The 16362-nt window shown below is 44.4% G+C and overlaps 1 protein-coding gene across 7 annotated transcripts in view; it reads left to right on the top strand.

Annotated features, from left to right (window-relative positions):
- Nucleotides 1-16362, top strand: part of WIPF2 (WAS/WASL interacting protein family member 2) — a 63806-nt gene that overhangs the window by 41409 nt on the left and 6035 nt on the right. For all 7 annotated transcript variants that reach the window (XM_049114060.1, XM_035721377.2, XM_025439777.3 and 4 more), the window contains 4 exons: nucleotides 3965-4097; nucleotides 4815-4931; nucleotides 5294-5950; nucleotides 15225-15434. In XM_049114060.1, the coding sequence (XP_048970017.1) occupies nucleotides 3965-4097; nucleotides 4815-4931; nucleotides 5294-5950; nucleotides 15225-15434 (1117 nt within the window). The remainder of the gene's footprint in view (nucleotides 1-3964; nucleotides 4098-4814; nucleotides 4932-5293; nucleotides 5951-15224; nucleotides 15435-16362) is intronic.

Genomic DNA, 16362 nt, shown 5'->3' with positions numbered 1-16362 from the left:
TCATGGTCATGGGATCCAGTCCCTCATCGGACTTTGTGGTCAACAAGGAGTCTGCTTCAGATTCTTTCTCTCGGGCACCCTGGGTGGCTCAGCCGTTTAGCGCCACCTTCAGTCCAGGGCCTGATCCTGGAAACCTGGGGTCAAGTCCCACGTTGGGCTCCCTGCATGGAGCCTGCTTCTCCCTCTGCCTGTCTCTGTCTCTCATGAACAAATAAATAAAATCTTAAAAAAAAAAAAAGATTCTTTCTCTCTCCCACCTGCTTGTGCTCTCTCTCTCTCTAATAAATAGATCAAATCTAAAAGAAAACTAGAAAATGCACATAAATATAAAGAATTATTACCCAATTAATTAATTACCAAAATTGACTCTATTGGTATTAGTATATATCATTCTGGAAATGTTCTACATGTATGTATCTCTTTTTCTTTCAATACAACCTTAGCTACTGCTTATTGAGCTCTTATTATATATCAGGCACTATGCTAAGCTCTTGAAAAGTGTTATTTTATTTTCAAAATTAGGGGATCCCTGGGTGGTGCAGCGGTTTGGCGCCTGCCTTTGGCCCAGGGCGCGATCCTGGAGATCTGGGATCGAATCCCACATCGGGCTCCCGGTGCATGGAGCCTGCACACTGATGGCATAAATATAGAAGGGAATGATTGTTAAGCTCTTATTACACAGCAGTAAAGGTTTGATACAATCAAGTAAAAATATTATAAAACAAAATATTTAATAGAATTAACTTTCTCTTCTATAAAACAGGAATAATAGCAGAACCTACCTCAGAGGGTAATTTTTTTTTTAATTTATTTATGATAGTCACACACAGAGAGAGAGAGAGAGAGAGAGAGAGAGAGAGGCAGAGACACAGGCAGAGACACAGGCAGAGGGAGAAGCAGGCTCCATGCACCGGGAGCCCGACGTGGGATTCGATCCCGGGTCTCCAGGATCGCGCCCTGGGCCAAAGGCAGGCGCCAAACCGCTGCGCCACCCAGGGATCCCACTGCTGTATAGATTTAGGATAATGCTTTTGTATGTCACAGGTGATTTGTCCTTCCAGTCTATCATCTGCTTATTATATTCCTAGTAAATAATTTATAATAAATAAATCTTTCAGTCTTTCCTTGTATTTTGGTTGTCATGTCCTTCCCCTTACCAATTTTTTTTCATATAGTACATCTATGGATTTTTTTACATTACATTTTATAACTCAACTAGAATTTGTTTGAGAATAAGCTATCAGGTAGGGATTTAACTTGATTATTTTTTTCCCCCAAAATTAGCCAGTTACTATTAGTAGCTTATATTTCATAATCGGTGCTTTCTGTACTGCTAAAATATACTTTTATTATTTCTTTTCCTTTTTTTTAAGTTTTTTTTTTTAATTCAGTCGAGAAAAAGAGAGCTCTGTGCTCCTGAGAACATGAGCCAAGGGGGAGGGACAGAGAGAGAGGGAGAAGCAGACTCCCCACTGAGCAGGGGGTGGATATGGGGCTCAATCTCAGGACCCCAGGATCACAACCTGAGCTGAAGGCAGATGCTTAACTGACTGAGCCACCCAGGTGCCCCTCACTTTTATTATTTCTTGTACAGACATAGGTTTGTTTATGGACTTTTCTGTTTTGTTCCTTTAGCTGTCAGTCCCTGTGCTCCTGTTGTAGTTGGTCCTAGCTTTTGGTGGTGCTAGTCCCATTTTCTTTTCTTTTCTTTTCTTTTCTTTTCTTTTCTTTTCTTTTCTTTTCTTTTCTTTTCTTTTCTTTCTTTTCTTCTTTCTTTTTTTTTTTTTTTTAAGATTTTACGTATTCATAAGAGACACCGAGAGAGAGGCAGAGACCTAGGCAGAGGGAGAAGCAGGCTCTGAGCAGAGAGCCTGATCCAAGACTCGATCCCAGGACACCGGGATCAAGACCTGAGCCAAAAGCAGATGCTCGACCACGGAGCCACCCAGGTGCTCCACTAGTCCCATTTTCTTAGTTTTTTCCTATACTTAATCTTCTAGGTAGATTTTAGAATCATTTTTTAGTGGTTTCCAAAAATTCCACTGTGGTTACTTTAAAAAGCTCTCTATATTTGAAAATTGTGTAAGGAACATGGTACCACATGTTGGATTTTAAGTATATGTGGGATATTCATTTGGAGATGTCCTGTAGACACTAGCACATATGGGTATGAAGTTCAGGGCCAGGAGTGGTGATGAAATATAAAGATTTGAGATACTTGGGCTTTTCAGTGGTATTCATACCCTGGGACTGGATGAGCTTGCTTGGGGAGATTTAGATAGAGGCTGAGGATAGGACTCTGAAAGGCATTTAAGAGGTAGGTGGAGGGTGAAGAACTTGAGAAGAAATAACAATGTTGGGAAAAACTGTAGGGGTATGCCTGGGTGGCTCCAGTCAGTTAAGTGTCTGCCTTTGGCTCTGGTCTTGATCTCAGGGTCTTGGGATCCAGCCCTGCATCCAACCCTGCTTCTCCCTCTCCCTCTGCCTGCCTCTCCCCTTACTTTTACTCTCTCTGTCTCTGGCAAGGTAAATAAACAAAATCTTTAAAAAAGGGGACGCCTGGATGGCTCAGCGGTTGAGTGTCTGCCTTTGGCCCAGGACATGATCCTCCAGTCCCGGGATTGAGTCCTGCATCGAGTTCCCTGCACGGAGCCTGCTTCTCTCTCTGCCTGTGTCTCTGCCTCTCTCTGTATGTGTCTCTCATGAATAAATAAATAAAGTATTAAAAAAAAAAGAAAGAAAGAAAAGAAAAGGTGGAGGGTGGGGGGCAGCTGTAGGGAAAGGAGGAAAGGCACGGGCTTTGACATAATCAGACCAGCTCTGCATTTATTCTCCATGTGATATTGACTTGTCTAAACTACTTCATTTCTTCATCTCTGGAATGGGAATAATATGGCCTGTGTTATTTTATTAAAATTTTATTTATTTATTTGAGAGAGAGTACATGCGAGCAGAGAGGAGCAGGGGAGAGAGAGGAGCAGGGGAGAGGGACAAGCAGACTCCACGGAGCCTACCATGGGGCTCGATCTCATGGCCCCGAGATCTTAACCTGAACCAAAACCAAGACTTGGACATCTATCCGACTGAGCCACCCAGGTGCCCCAATGTGGTCTATTTTATAACATTGTTTAGAAGATAAAGTAATAAGGAAGCAATAAAATCTATTAGTTGAGATAAGATAGGCTTTTTTTTTTTTTTTAAGATTTTATTATTTGTGAAAGACACAGAGACTCTAGGATCACAAGACTCTAGGATCACGCCCTGAGCCAAAGGCAGGCGCTCAACCTCAGAGCCACCCACACATCCCAAGATAGGCATTTTAGAGTCAACTGCTTTGGATTCTTGTTTTACTATTTACTGGATGCGTGGCCTCAGGAAACTTTTTAGCTATTTTTACTTTCCAAATGGATAATGATAATAATACCTATTTCATAAAAATATTTCAAGATATAAATGAGATATTGGAAGTAACATGCTTAGCCTAAGGCATAGTAGAGACTCAATGATTGCTTTCATACATATAAAGCATCTAACGTACAAACCCAGCACACAGGTACTCTGCAAGCATTAGTTAAGGCCTCCTTTTTTTTCTTTCTTAAGAGAGAGAGAGAATTGCAAGCAGGCTGCACACCCAGGGCCTGACATGGGGTTCGATCTCATTACCCCGAGATCACGACCTGAGCCGAAATCAAGAGTCACTTAACTGACTAAGCCCTCCAGGCGCCCCTGATAAGTCTTCCTTGCAGAAGCTTCTGATAGGAGGGAGACCTGTACTTCACAGAAGGCACAACAGAAGATGGACTAGGAAGGCTGAGAGTACACATTGGAACTGTTATTTGATGCAGGGATCTGATTAGGTTGGAGGGGCATTCATGAAACCAGCTTGGCTTATGGTATTTATCCCAAGCTCATGGTACAGGGAACTATTTAGGATGAATAGTTAAATTTTCTCCTCTTCCTCCAGGCAAACACAGAGCAGCCCAAGCTGAGTAGAGATGAGCAGCGGAATCGAGGTGCCCTCTTACAGGACATCTGCAAAGGGACCAAGCTGAAGAAGGTGACCAACATTAACGATCGGAGTGCTCCCATCCTTGAGAGTGAGTCTAATCTTTATTTCCTAGTGAGCCACCAGGATTCCAGGATTTGACTTGGAGACTTGGTTGGCCTGTCATTTTATTGTTGGGCCTTGAATGGGAACATTTTGTCCTTTAGGAGAGTTTTCTTTGAACGCTCTTGGGCTGTCTTCGCATCTGTTCATTTGAATACCTTAGAAGTTTCTCTTTGACCTTTGGGAAGCATTCTCTGGGTAGGACTCCATCTTCTGTGACTAGTGCTCACTAGGGCACATTCTTGGCTATTCTCTGAGGAGACCACCATGTTACTAAAAACTGCCAAGCTGAAGCTAACAATTTTATAATTCCCAGAAGTGTCCATTCTGAAAGGCCTCTGGAGAGTTTGCTCACACCTGGATCCTTAAGTCACAGGCCCCCATATAATCTGAGACTTGGAGAGGAGAGCCCAGAGAATTTTGCTGAATGTGTCTTGATCCTGGTTTTCCCTCTGCCTTTCCTAAATAGGGAAGTTTGGCTCCTTGTTTCTTTTGTTCTTTCTCTTTCATCACGGTGAAGAGTTTTATTTCCACATGAAACTGGAGCTGAGAGGCTTTGCATTTTTTTTTTTTTAATGCAAAGTCAAAAGCAAGATTGATTTGTTTTCAAATTAAAGCCCAAATAAAGGAGGCATTTCTCCTCAGGATTGACTTGGTCACCAGCTCTGGGCATGTGAAGTGAAAACCCTAATGGTATGCTTTCCAGAACCCAAAGGAAGCAGTGGTGGTTATGGCTCTGGAGCAGCTGCCCTGCAGCCCAAGGGAGGTCTCTTCCAAGGGGGAGTGCCGAAACTCCGACCTGTGGGAGCCAAGGACGTTTCAGGTATCTGATCAGAAAGTTTCTTAGGGTATTTCCCAAGTGCATTAATTTCTGACTAGTCCCAAGTGGGTCTTCTAGGGTCAAGGACTGTTGTTGTAGAGGTGGGAGGAAGGAGAAGTGGGAGCAGGGGAGGAGTTACAGAGCAGAATAAAACTAAAGCTGAGGGATTAAATAAAAATGTGTTTAACTTGTTATCAGCAGTATTTGTTGGTGGGCCCTGAGCCTGAAACCAGATTAAGACCCAGAATTATACAGGCATTTACCCTGCTACCATGCAGGTTACACTAAGGAGGCTGAGTGAAGTAGAGATACCGACCAGCGTGTATCTAACTCTGTTGATCGAGTGCTATCTGCTTTATTTGTAGAGAACCTAGCTGGTAAGCCAGCCCTGCAAGTCCCCAGTTCTCGAGCTGCTGCCCCAAGGCCACCGGTATCTACAGCTGGTGGGCGCCCTCAAGATGATACAGACAGCAACCGAGCCTCACTCCCAGAACTGCCCAGGATGCAGAGACCCTCGTTACCGGACCTCTCTCGACCTAATACCACCAGCAGTACAGGCATGAAGCACAGCTCCTCTGCCCCTCCTCCACCACCCCCAGGGCGGCGTGCCAATGCACCCCCTACACCTCTGCCTATGCACAGCAGCAAAGCCCCAGCCTACAACAGAGAGAAACCCTTGCCACCTACACCTGGACAAAGGCTGCACCCTGGTCGAGAGGGACCTCCTGCTCCACCCCCAGTCAAACCACCTCCTTCCCCTGTGAATATCAGAACGGGACCAAGTGGCCAGTCTCTGGCTCCTCCTCCACCGCCTTACCGCCAGCCTCCCGGGGTCCCCAATGGACCCTCCAGTCCCACTAATGAGTCAGCCCCAGAGCTGCCCCAGAGACACAATTCTTTGCATAGGAAGACACCAGGGCCTGTCAGAGGCCTAGCGCCTCCTCCACCCACCTCAGCCTCTCCCTCACTACAGAGTAATAGACCACCTCCCCCAGCTCGGGACCCTCCCAGTCGGGGGGCAGGTAAGTACTTGGAAGCACTTTTTTTTCCTATCCCTTGGAGAACTGAGTTTGTCTTTTTACCCTTTTCTCCAAAGCTGTCTTTTAGCGATTGAAAAGAAAAAGAATTCACTTACTCATTCAACAGGTTTACTGAATGCCTTTTTCTATATCAGACTCTGTTGTTAGGGAAATAGCAATCAATAGAAGAGTCCTGTTCTCTGGACAGTCAAGCAAATAAATTAGTAAAATATATATGTATGTATATATATATATATATATACACACACACACACACACACACACACACGGTATGTAAATATTTTACAGAAATACAAAGCAGAGAAGGGGAATAGGAATATGGGGTGGAGGGTAGTGGTAATATTTTTTATTGCAGAAGTGGGGTGAGAGTAGGTAGGGGTCGGGAAAGTTTTACTGATAAAGTAACAATCTGGCAGAGAGTGACAGAGTAAGCTAACCGGTTATCTGAGAGAATAGTTATTGCAGGCATTGGGAACAGCAGATACAAAGGCCATGAGACTGAGAACAGCAGGGAGGCCATTGTGGCAGGACATGGAGTTCAGGAAGCTAAATTTCCACAGGAGAACACTGTAGGACTTTGTTGAGACTGGGATTTACTTGGTGAATTGCTGAGCACTGGAACAAAGGAGAAACATTGCTTTATCTTTTTTTTTTTTTTTTTTAAGATTTTATTCATTTACTTAGAGCATGAGCGTTGTGGAGGGGCCGAAGGAGGAGCGTTGTGGAGGGGCAGAAGGAGAAGGAGGGGCAGAAGGCTGAGCAGGAAGCCTGACGTGGGGCTCGATTCCAGGACCTTGGGGCCATGACCTGAGCCACCTAGACACCCCTGCTTTAGCTTTTAACTTTTTAATTTTTTAATTTTTTTAAAGATGTTATTTATTAATGAGAGACACACACACACACACAGAGAGAGAGAGGGAGAGAGAGAGAGGCAGAGGCACAGGTAGAGGGAGAAGCAGGCTTCGTGCAGGGAGCCCAAAGTGGAACTCAATCCTGGATCTCCAGGATCACGCCCTGGGCCGAAGGCGGCGCTAAACTGCTGAGCCACCCGGGCAGCTCTGCTTTAGCTTTTAAAATGATGACAAACTTGTGTGATGCAAACAGCAGGAGGACAAAGGTGACAAGGGGGACTGCTTAGGAGGCTGTTGGAGTAAACTAGCAGATAGGTAGGACCACAACAGGTTTGGGGGAAGAAGACAGGTATTCACTTTTTTTTTTTTAAGATTATTTATTTATTTATTAGAGAGAGAGAGAGACAGAGGGAGAAGCAGGCTCCATGCAGGGAGCCCGACATGGGACTCGATCCTGGGTCTCCAGGATCACACCCTGGGCCAAAGGCAGCGCCAAACCGCTAAGCCACCGGGGCTGCCCAGGTGTTCACTTTTGGACAAGTCAAGTTTGAGATGCCTGTCAGCCAAACACCAATTCATTATTTTCTCTTAGATATCTGTGAGATTCTGAAGTTCGGGAGAAAGGTCTGGGCTAGAGAAATTTGAATGATACATATTTTTAAGGATTTTATTTATTTATTTGACGGAGGGAGAGTGAGCACAAGCAGGTGGAGCAGCAGGCAGAGGGAGAGGGAGAAGCAGGCTCTCTGCTCAGCAAATCGGGGCTTAGTCTTAGGACCCTGGGATCACAACTTGAGCTGAAGGCAGAAGCTTAACCAACTGAGGCACCCCAAATTTGAATGATACTGAAAACCACATGCTGGGTGAGCTCACTTAGGGAGTCAGTCTAGATAGAGAAGAGGTTGAGGCCTTTATATTAGAAGTCAGAGAGATGGAGAGTAGCAAGAGAGGAAACTGAGAAAGAGCCCCTGGTGAGGAAGGAAGAAAACAAGAGGATGCTGGAAGGATGCGAAGATGGAGTGATCAGCTGTGTCCAGGACTGAAAATAGAATGACACTGGTCTTAGCAATATGGAGTCCTTTGGGGTGACCCCCAAACAACGTGATATCCCCCCCCCCTTTTTTTTAAGGATTTAATTTATTTAGAGAGGCAGAGACATAGGCAGAGGGAGAAGCAGGCTCCCTGCATTCCGATGCGGGACTTGATCCCCAGACTGAGGATCACATTCTGAGCTGAAGACACACATTCAACCGCTGAGCCACCCAGGCATCCCACATGGTACCCTTTTGAGTAGTTTCAGTGAAGTGGTGAGGATGAGAATGAAAGTCTAACTGGGATGTGTTTGGGAACTCACGAATAGGAGGAAAGGAATTAGAGATAGCAAAGTAGAAATCTCAGTTTCCTTACAGGGGAGCGAGAGTGGGGGTGCAGATAAATAGAATACTTGCTGGAGGAGAATTGAGGGTTGAGACTCCTCCTCTCCAAGATGGAAGATATTTCCGTATCCATTTGGATACTGATGAAATGATACAGGAGAATGGGGAAATTGTCAAAGTAATGTCTCCAAGAAGGCTAAAAGGAATGGAATCTGATCCATAGGTAAGGGGTTGACCTTAGATAAGAACATAGATCATTCTTCCATGGTAACAAGAGGGAAGGCAGAGTGCATAGGCATAGATGCAAGTGGGCAGGTGGGCATCATGGTAGAAGCATGTGCAAATTTTCTTCTAGTTTGTTTCTTTTTTTTTTTTTTTTTTAATTTTTTTTTTTTTTAATTTATTTATGATAGTCACAGAGAGAGAGAGAGAGAGAAACAGAGACTTAGGCAGAGGGAGAAGCAGGCTCCATACACCGGGAGCCCGATGTGGGATTCGATCCCGGGTCTCCAGGATCACGCCCCGGGCCAAAGGCAGGCGCCAAACCTCTGCGCCACCCAGGGATCCCTTCTAGTTTGTTTCTTATTGGTGAAATAGGACATCTATTGATGTGAGGGGAGGGAAGGAGAGAGAGGGCATGAGGTGGTGCTCTGGGAGTATGGGAGAATAAAGGGGGCAGTGGCAGGGGTGTCCTGGGAGAAGCAGCACGGAAGCCCACTCAGGATTAGGAGCCATACACTCAGAGTGAGATTGGCACAGTGTGTGTTCAGCTGTGCGTATGCAGGTACTGAGTAGTGGCATTTAACCAGGGTTAGCTATTTTAGGCATGTATGGCACCAAGGGAGAGTGGAGCCGGGAAGCTAAGGGTATAGGTCAGGGAGTGATTGTAACAATGGACCATGAGCCTAAACTGGATGAGGAGGAGATAAGGAGCTCTGGAAAAGGTAGAAGAGGTTGTATAATCTTTTTACAAAATAGCATGACTGAAAGTAGAGAGGGAGACCGTGAAGCTCCCTGGGACCTTAGACTTGGGAATTCTGCCTCCCATGGCCTCTTATATCATTGGACTTTGAGCCACATCCTCCACAAAGCCTTTGAGCTTTTAAACAGTCCTTGCAGGTTTGGATCATTGATTAAGAAATTAACTCATCAGGAAGCACATACTGAAAGCCCATTAACCTATGCTGCTGGTTGGCGAAGCACATAAGAGATTTGTATTTTAGGAGCTGGCAGTCTAACCTAAGACAGTCATATAGTAATCTGGTACATTCCTGACTGTGTATCTCCCTGGCTTTAGCCATAAGAATTCCAATCTTATGATAGCCTTTGATTCTATAAAGTTTAGGTTAAAAATTATTTTTTAAGGGATGCCTGGGTGGCTCAGCAGTTGGGTGGTTGCCTTCGGCTTAGGCTGGGATCTGGGATCAAGTCCCGCATCAGGCTCCAGCGAAGAGCCTGCTTCTCCCTCTGTCTGTGTCTCTGCCTCTCTCTCTCTCTGTCTCTCATGAATGAATAAATCTTTAGAAAAAAGTATTTTTTAATTTAGGGATTTTTTTAAGACCCTTTATCAAAGTAGAGCCCACATCTTTTTTTTTTTTTTTTAAGATTTTATTTATTTATTCATGAGAGACACGGGGAGCGGGGGGCGCAGAGACACAGGCAGAGGGAGAAGCAGGCTCCATGCAGGGAGCCCGACATGGGACTTGATCCTGTGTCCCCAGGATCAGGCCTTGGGCTGAAGGCGGCACTAAACCACTGAGCCACCCGGGCTGCTGAGCCCATATCTTTCTAATCCTATCCAGGAATAGAAGTGGGGGAAAATGTAATTTCTGTGGGTTTAACTAAATAGTTTTAGTTTTTTAATTAAATTATTTTTTTAAACAAAGCTGTAGGCCTAATGTGGGGTTTGAACTCAAGAGTCTTGCTCTACTGACTTGAGCCAGCCAGGCACCCTGAATTTGAGTAGTTTTAAATGTCTGCAGAATTCTTGCTTCCCACTTTTCTGTTCGTTCTTTGTGGTTTCTTTAAAAAATGTGAAGTTATGAGCCTTTTTCTTCTGTCGCTTAACCATCACCAACTTTGAGGCCTGATGGAGGCCTCAGCCAGCTTTCCATCTCTATAACCAGAGCAGTAGTTCTTAGAGTGGTAACACTGAGAGAAAATTGAGATATTTTAGTCAGAGATCTTCTGAGTATGTAGTTATCTTTATTGTGTGACGTTGGGCAGATAGCTCTCATTCTCTGAGTTTGTTCCCTCATGTCTTCATAGTATCTTCACGGGTAGTTGTAAATAAATGTATGGAAGTGCTTTGTAAATCATAGTATGCTGATGACTGTTAGTGGTTTTATGCAAGGATTTCCAGGTAGTTCTTGGATTTCTCTCTCTCTTTTTTTTTAAGATTTTATTTATTTAGGGATGCCTGGGTGGCCCAGTGGTTTGGCACCTGCCTTTGGCCCAGGGTATGATTCTGGAGACCCGGGATTGAGTCCCATGTTGGGCTCCCTGCATTGAACCTGGTTCTCTTTCTGCCTATCTTTCTGCCTCTCTATCTGTGTCTCTCATGAATAAATAAATAAAATCTTAGAAATGAAAAAAAAGATTTTATTTATTTATTCGAGAGAGAGGCAGAGACATAGGCAGAGGGAGAAGCAGGCTACATGCAGGAAGCCTGATGTGGGACTCGATCCCAGGACTCCGGGATCATGCCCTTGAGCCAAAGGCAGACGTTCAACTTCTGAGCCACCCAGGCATCCCATGGATTTATCTTTATTATTAAATCATATTATGACAGTATTATGTGATAATATGCTTTTGTTTCTCTGTGAATTATTTACATTTGAAAAAGTATGGAGTCTTTTGTCTTCCCAGGGTGCTCAGGGATCAGTGGTATTGGTTTCTGAATTTTTTCTTTGTGGAGTAAGACACTATTTTTTTTTTTTTTGACACTATTTTTAAGGGACTTTTTTTTAAAGAATCAATACCATCATGCCCTCCTCAAAATTGAGTTTATCGAGGTTTACAAAAGGTGATCTCCCACCCCCAGGTTTATTTTACAAACTGCTTCTTTCTTACAGTTCTTGGGTTCCAGTGCCCTCTCTTGAAACAGGGTTGTTTTGTTTTTTGTTTTTTGTTTTTTTTTTTTGAGACAGTTTTAAAACCGATGTGATAGGTACGCCTGGGTGGCTCAGTGGTTGAGCGTCTGCCTTTGGGTCAGGGCGTGGTCCTGGTGTCTTGGGATTGAGTCCCCTGTCAGGCTCCCTGCATGGAGCCTGCTTCTCCCTCTGCCTGTGTCTGCTTGTCTCTCTCTGTGTCTCTCATGAATAAATAAATAACATCTTCAAAAAAAAAAAAAAAAAAAAACTGGATGTGACAAAGAGCCCAGAAACTTACTGGAGAGATGGCAGAACCCAGAGGGGATGACCGTCCCTGAGGGTGAGTGCCAAGGGAGCAAGGAGAGTGCTCTTTGTCCTACTCCATTGGCCAGTCTGGGTTGGCTCTAATCACTGCCACCTTCCCAGTGTGTAGCTGGTGTCCTTTTGATCCAAGCTAACCCTGCCTTATACTCCCTGGCCCTCCCCTAGAGTAGTCACAGACTCTCAGGGCCCTGAGAAATCTGAGTTTTAGGGAAATATTTTGAAAGTGACCTGAAACAGCTTTGATTTGGGCAGATTTAGAATGAAATTAAGGTTCAGATATCTGCTAGGTGGTGTTAAGGAGACTTCTTTTTAGTTACTGCTTCTAATAGCACCTGTCTATACTTACACCTTGAAAAGAGTGAGGTAGACATTCAGAGTACATCTTAGGGGATGAAAAGTGGCATTATTTGGCCTACAGTGCTGGACCCCCTGTCTGCACACATCATTCCATTACTCTTTCATGCTTAACTGCAGTCACTCTACAGAAATTCCAACAATAATAGAGGAGGAATAAGAAGATATGCTCTTGGGCACCTGACTGGCTCACTCAGAAGATACAACTTTTGATCTCAGGGTCATGCATTCAATCCCCACATTGAGTATAGAGTATACTTAAAAAAAAGATGATACACCCTTTATCAGTGTTGTCTGTTAAGCCGAGTAGTCTCTCCATGTATTATTTAGATAACAGGACATGGTGTTGGTACCAAAACATACACTTCCTTTTTTTTTTTTTTTTCTTTTTTAAAAGATTGTATTTATTTATTTGACACTGATTGAGCCAGAGAACACAAGCAGGGGGAACAACAGAGGGAGAGGAAGAAGCAGGCTTCCTCAGCAGGGAGCCTGATGCCAGACTCAATCCCAGGATCCCAGGATCATGACCTGAGGCGAAGGCAGACACTTAACTGAGCCACCCAGGCACCCCTAAAAGATACACTTCCATCTCAGTGGGTTATATGTTTTGGGGGCAGATAATATAGAACTGTGGTAGTTATGAAAAGCAGTGTGGGCATAGTGGAAAGAGCAAATGTATGCTGAGTCTTATTAGATCTGTGGCCTCAGACAAACAACCTGAATCCCAGTTTCATTTGTGAAATGGGGATAATACCACATACTTTGCAGGAGTGGCTAAATAATTTTTAAAGATATAATACATAGGGGATCCTCTGGTGGCTCAGTGGTTTAGTGCCTGCCTTCAGCCCAGGGTGTGATCCTGGAGTCCAGGATTGAGTCCCAAAGCAGGCTCCCTGCGTGGAGCCCACTTCTCCCTCTGCCTGTGTCTCTGCCTTTCTCTCTCTTTGTCTCTCTCTCTCTCTCTGTGTCTCTCATGAATAAATAAATAAAATCTTAAAAAAAAGATTTAATGCATATAAAATACTTGGGGCAGTACCTGGAATATAACAGAAACCAAATAAATGATAGCTGCTATTTTTGTTAGTTAATGGAAAGAATAGAATAATATAACATAAAGACCTTACTTAGAATCTATTCTAGTTGGGACGCCTGGGTATCTCAACAGTTTGGCGCCTGCCTTCGGCCCAGGGCGTAATCCTGGAGACCCGGGATTGAGTCCCACGTTGGGCTCCCTGCATGGAGCCTGCTTCTCTCTCTCTGCCTCTCTCTCTCTCATTAATAAATAAAATCTTTTTAAAAAAAGAATCTATTCTAGTGATGTTGACATGTCTTCAGATGTATGTGTGTATTTTTTTTTTTAAGATTTTATTTTATTTATGAGAGACACAGAGAGAAAGGCAGAGACACAGGCAGAGGAAGAAGCGAACTCCATGCAGGGAGCCCGATGTGGGACTCGATATTGGGACTCCAGGATCATACCCGGGGCTGAATGAAGGCAGACGCTAAACTGCTGAGCCACCTGGGCTGCCCTTCAGATGTGTTTTTGATGTTACTTTCTACTTGGTGGCACATTTTTGTCTTTTAAGAGTGAATTTGATTTTTGAAAAGCGAAATCAGACATAGGTATGAATATTTTTCTTGATGGTTGTACAAACTCAGCAATGAGATATGAGGGGCACCAGGGTAGCTCAGTCAGTTCATTGTCTGACTCTTGGTTTCAGCTCAGGTCATGATCTCGGGCTTGTGAGATTGAGCCCCACGTTGGGCTCTGCACTTAGCACAGAGCCTGCTCGTCCCTCTCCCTCTGCTCCTCCCCCAAGCTACCGCATGTGTGCATGCACTCTCTCTCTCTAAAATAGGTAAATAAAATCTTTTAAAAAATGAGATATGAACATCATATATTTATGGATATGTCTAATTAGAAACTGGGTTTGGAGGGAGTTCGCAAAGAGGCATTCCCAGTTTTTTTTGAGCAATGAGACAATCACTGGAGATATGCACTTTCTGCAGATGAACCTATTATACATTTTTGAGAATCACTCATTTTATTCCATACTACTAAGTGCTAGAGTAAGTGACATAGCCTATAAATGCTATGGGAGAACAAAGAAGGGAGGGGATTAGAGTAGAGTGCATTGCTTTGGGAAAGCCTGTAGAAGATGGGGCTTGAATCTAATCTTAAAGGAGAGGTTGGGTTTGGTCGTAAGGGAAGGGGGATGGCATTTCCACACCTTTTGGGGGAGTCACAAGAGCAAAGCATATGTGGTTTGGTTTAGTCACCACATGTTGATTGTGAACATACTGTGCGCTATACATTTGTCTGAGCTTGGAAACTCAGATGAATGGACACTGCCCTGACTTAGTGTGCTGCGGAAGAGGCACATAAAATGAACAATTATGATATAATATAATGGTGTAGTAGAGAGATACAGAGGTGACAGTGGGAGTCCCAGCCTAGGAATCAAGCAAGGAAGAGGAGAAGGTGATACCAGGCTGCCTGCCTCGCATGGTAAGTTGCTGTGTAAAAAAGAAGGATGATGGGGTGAGACTCAGTTGGGGTTGAAACTAAGGATTTGAAATTTCTTCTTCCTCCTATTCTTTTTTTCTTTTTTTTTAAGATTTATTTATTTATTCATGGGAGACAGAGACACAGGCAGAGGGAGAAGTAGGCTCCCTGCAGAGAGCCCAATGTGGGACTCAGTCCGGATCCTGGGATCACATCCCGAACCGAAGGTAGACGCTCAACCACTGAGCCACCCAGGCATCCCAGGATTTGGAACTTCTTGATAGAGGAGATACACAGTCCTTAGAAAAGTTTGAGCAAGTGTTTTGGGGGAGATTAGTGAATTATGCAGAATAGATTGGAATGGTAAGAGATGAGAAGCAAGGAGAACATTTGGGAAGCTTTTTGCAGTAGAACAGGCTAAATACGAGAGAGCCTTGAATTAGAATTGTGGAGGAAGGCATGGAAAGGCAGGGAAAAGATCATCAAGAGTAGGCAGAGTTCTTGACTGACTTGAAATAGGAAATGAAAAGGGTCACACATTTATTTTGGACTTTGGGGTCTGGAAGAATGTTCTCACTGTTAAGTAGGGATGAGAGGAGAGTGAGTCTGCTATTTGACATGCTGCCCAGAAGCTCCTGGAGCCCGGCTCTTTGGGAAGGCACCAAGGCACTCTTAGCACATATCTCTCAAATTCCCCCACCCCTCACCATCTCTGCATCCTATCCTAACTGCTTTGGATTTTCCTTGCAGCTCCTCCACCCCCGCCACCCATGATCCGAAATGGTGCCAGGGATGCTCCACCTCCTCCCCCACCGTACCGAATGCATGGGTCAGAACCCCTGAGCCGAGGAAAGCCCCCACCTCCTCCCTCAAGGACGCCAGCTGGGCCACCTCCTCCTCCACCACCACCCCTGAGGAACGGCCATAGAGATTCTATTACCACTGTCCGATCTTTCTTGGGTGAGTAGCTAGCTGTTTTAGTCTCATAGTTCCTGTGGTGACTTCGCTAATTCCAGTGGCCACTCTAGAGTATCCTTTGTTCACAGCAGATCCTCTCCTGACTTAACCTCAGATCTCTGGGCCCCCACCATTGGCATCCCTCGCCTTCTACGAATTCTAGAAGACAGTGATTGCTTTAGAAGAGATTGAAGTAAAAGCAGTAGGTGTTGTGCTAATAACTCTGAAGCTGCTGTCTTGCTCCCCAAGGATTATTTGTGGTTGGCTTTTAGGTCAGAGACTTTATCCCTTTCAGGATTATTTAGACAGGGATGATGTATCTTCCTAGGAAGGAGAGGGCCTTAAAAAGCAGCAGCAGCAACAAAAACCTATCATACACAACATTATTCTAGTAATATAGAGCCACAACCTAGCTGTGTTACTTTGAGGAAGTCACTTCACTTCTGTGGGCCTCACTTCCCTCATCTGTGAAATCAGGAGGTTGATGAGATAAGAGTGTATCAGATTTGACTTTTTTAAGGTTATAAATGAGTTTTAGGCCCCACCTAAGAGATTCTAATTCATTGAGTCTAGGATGGAGCCCCCAAGCAAAGGTTGTCCATAGGGTTTCCTCAGACCCTCTGTTGAAGACCCCTGGAAAGATCTGTACAGTCTCCTTCAATCCTGACACTCTGAATTCTTTTTAATGGTTACCACTCGCAGTCTGGTCTGTTCCTCATTGGGGGACCAGGGTATTTGGAATGTGTTTGAGCCACACCATTAGAAAATCTGAGCCTTCCTGTAGAGGGGCCATGGAAAGTGGGAGTGGAGGCCATAAGTTGGCTGTCCCCGACTATATTGTAGAGCTAAATGAGGGTAACGTGGCCCAGAGGGGAATTATCTGGTCAGATCTCTCACTAGCTGGTGACAGAAATTTCCATTTTAGGTTACC

This window comes from Canis lupus, chromosome 9 (assembly GCF_003254725.2).
Source record: "Canis lupus dingo isolate Sandy chromosome 9, ASM325472v2, whole genome shotgun sequence".
In the NCBI taxonomy this organism is placed as follows: Eukaryota; Metazoa; Chordata; class Mammalia; order Carnivora; family Canidae; genus Canis; species Canis lupus.
This window is presented reverse-complemented; position numbering and strand designations above follow the sequence as displayed.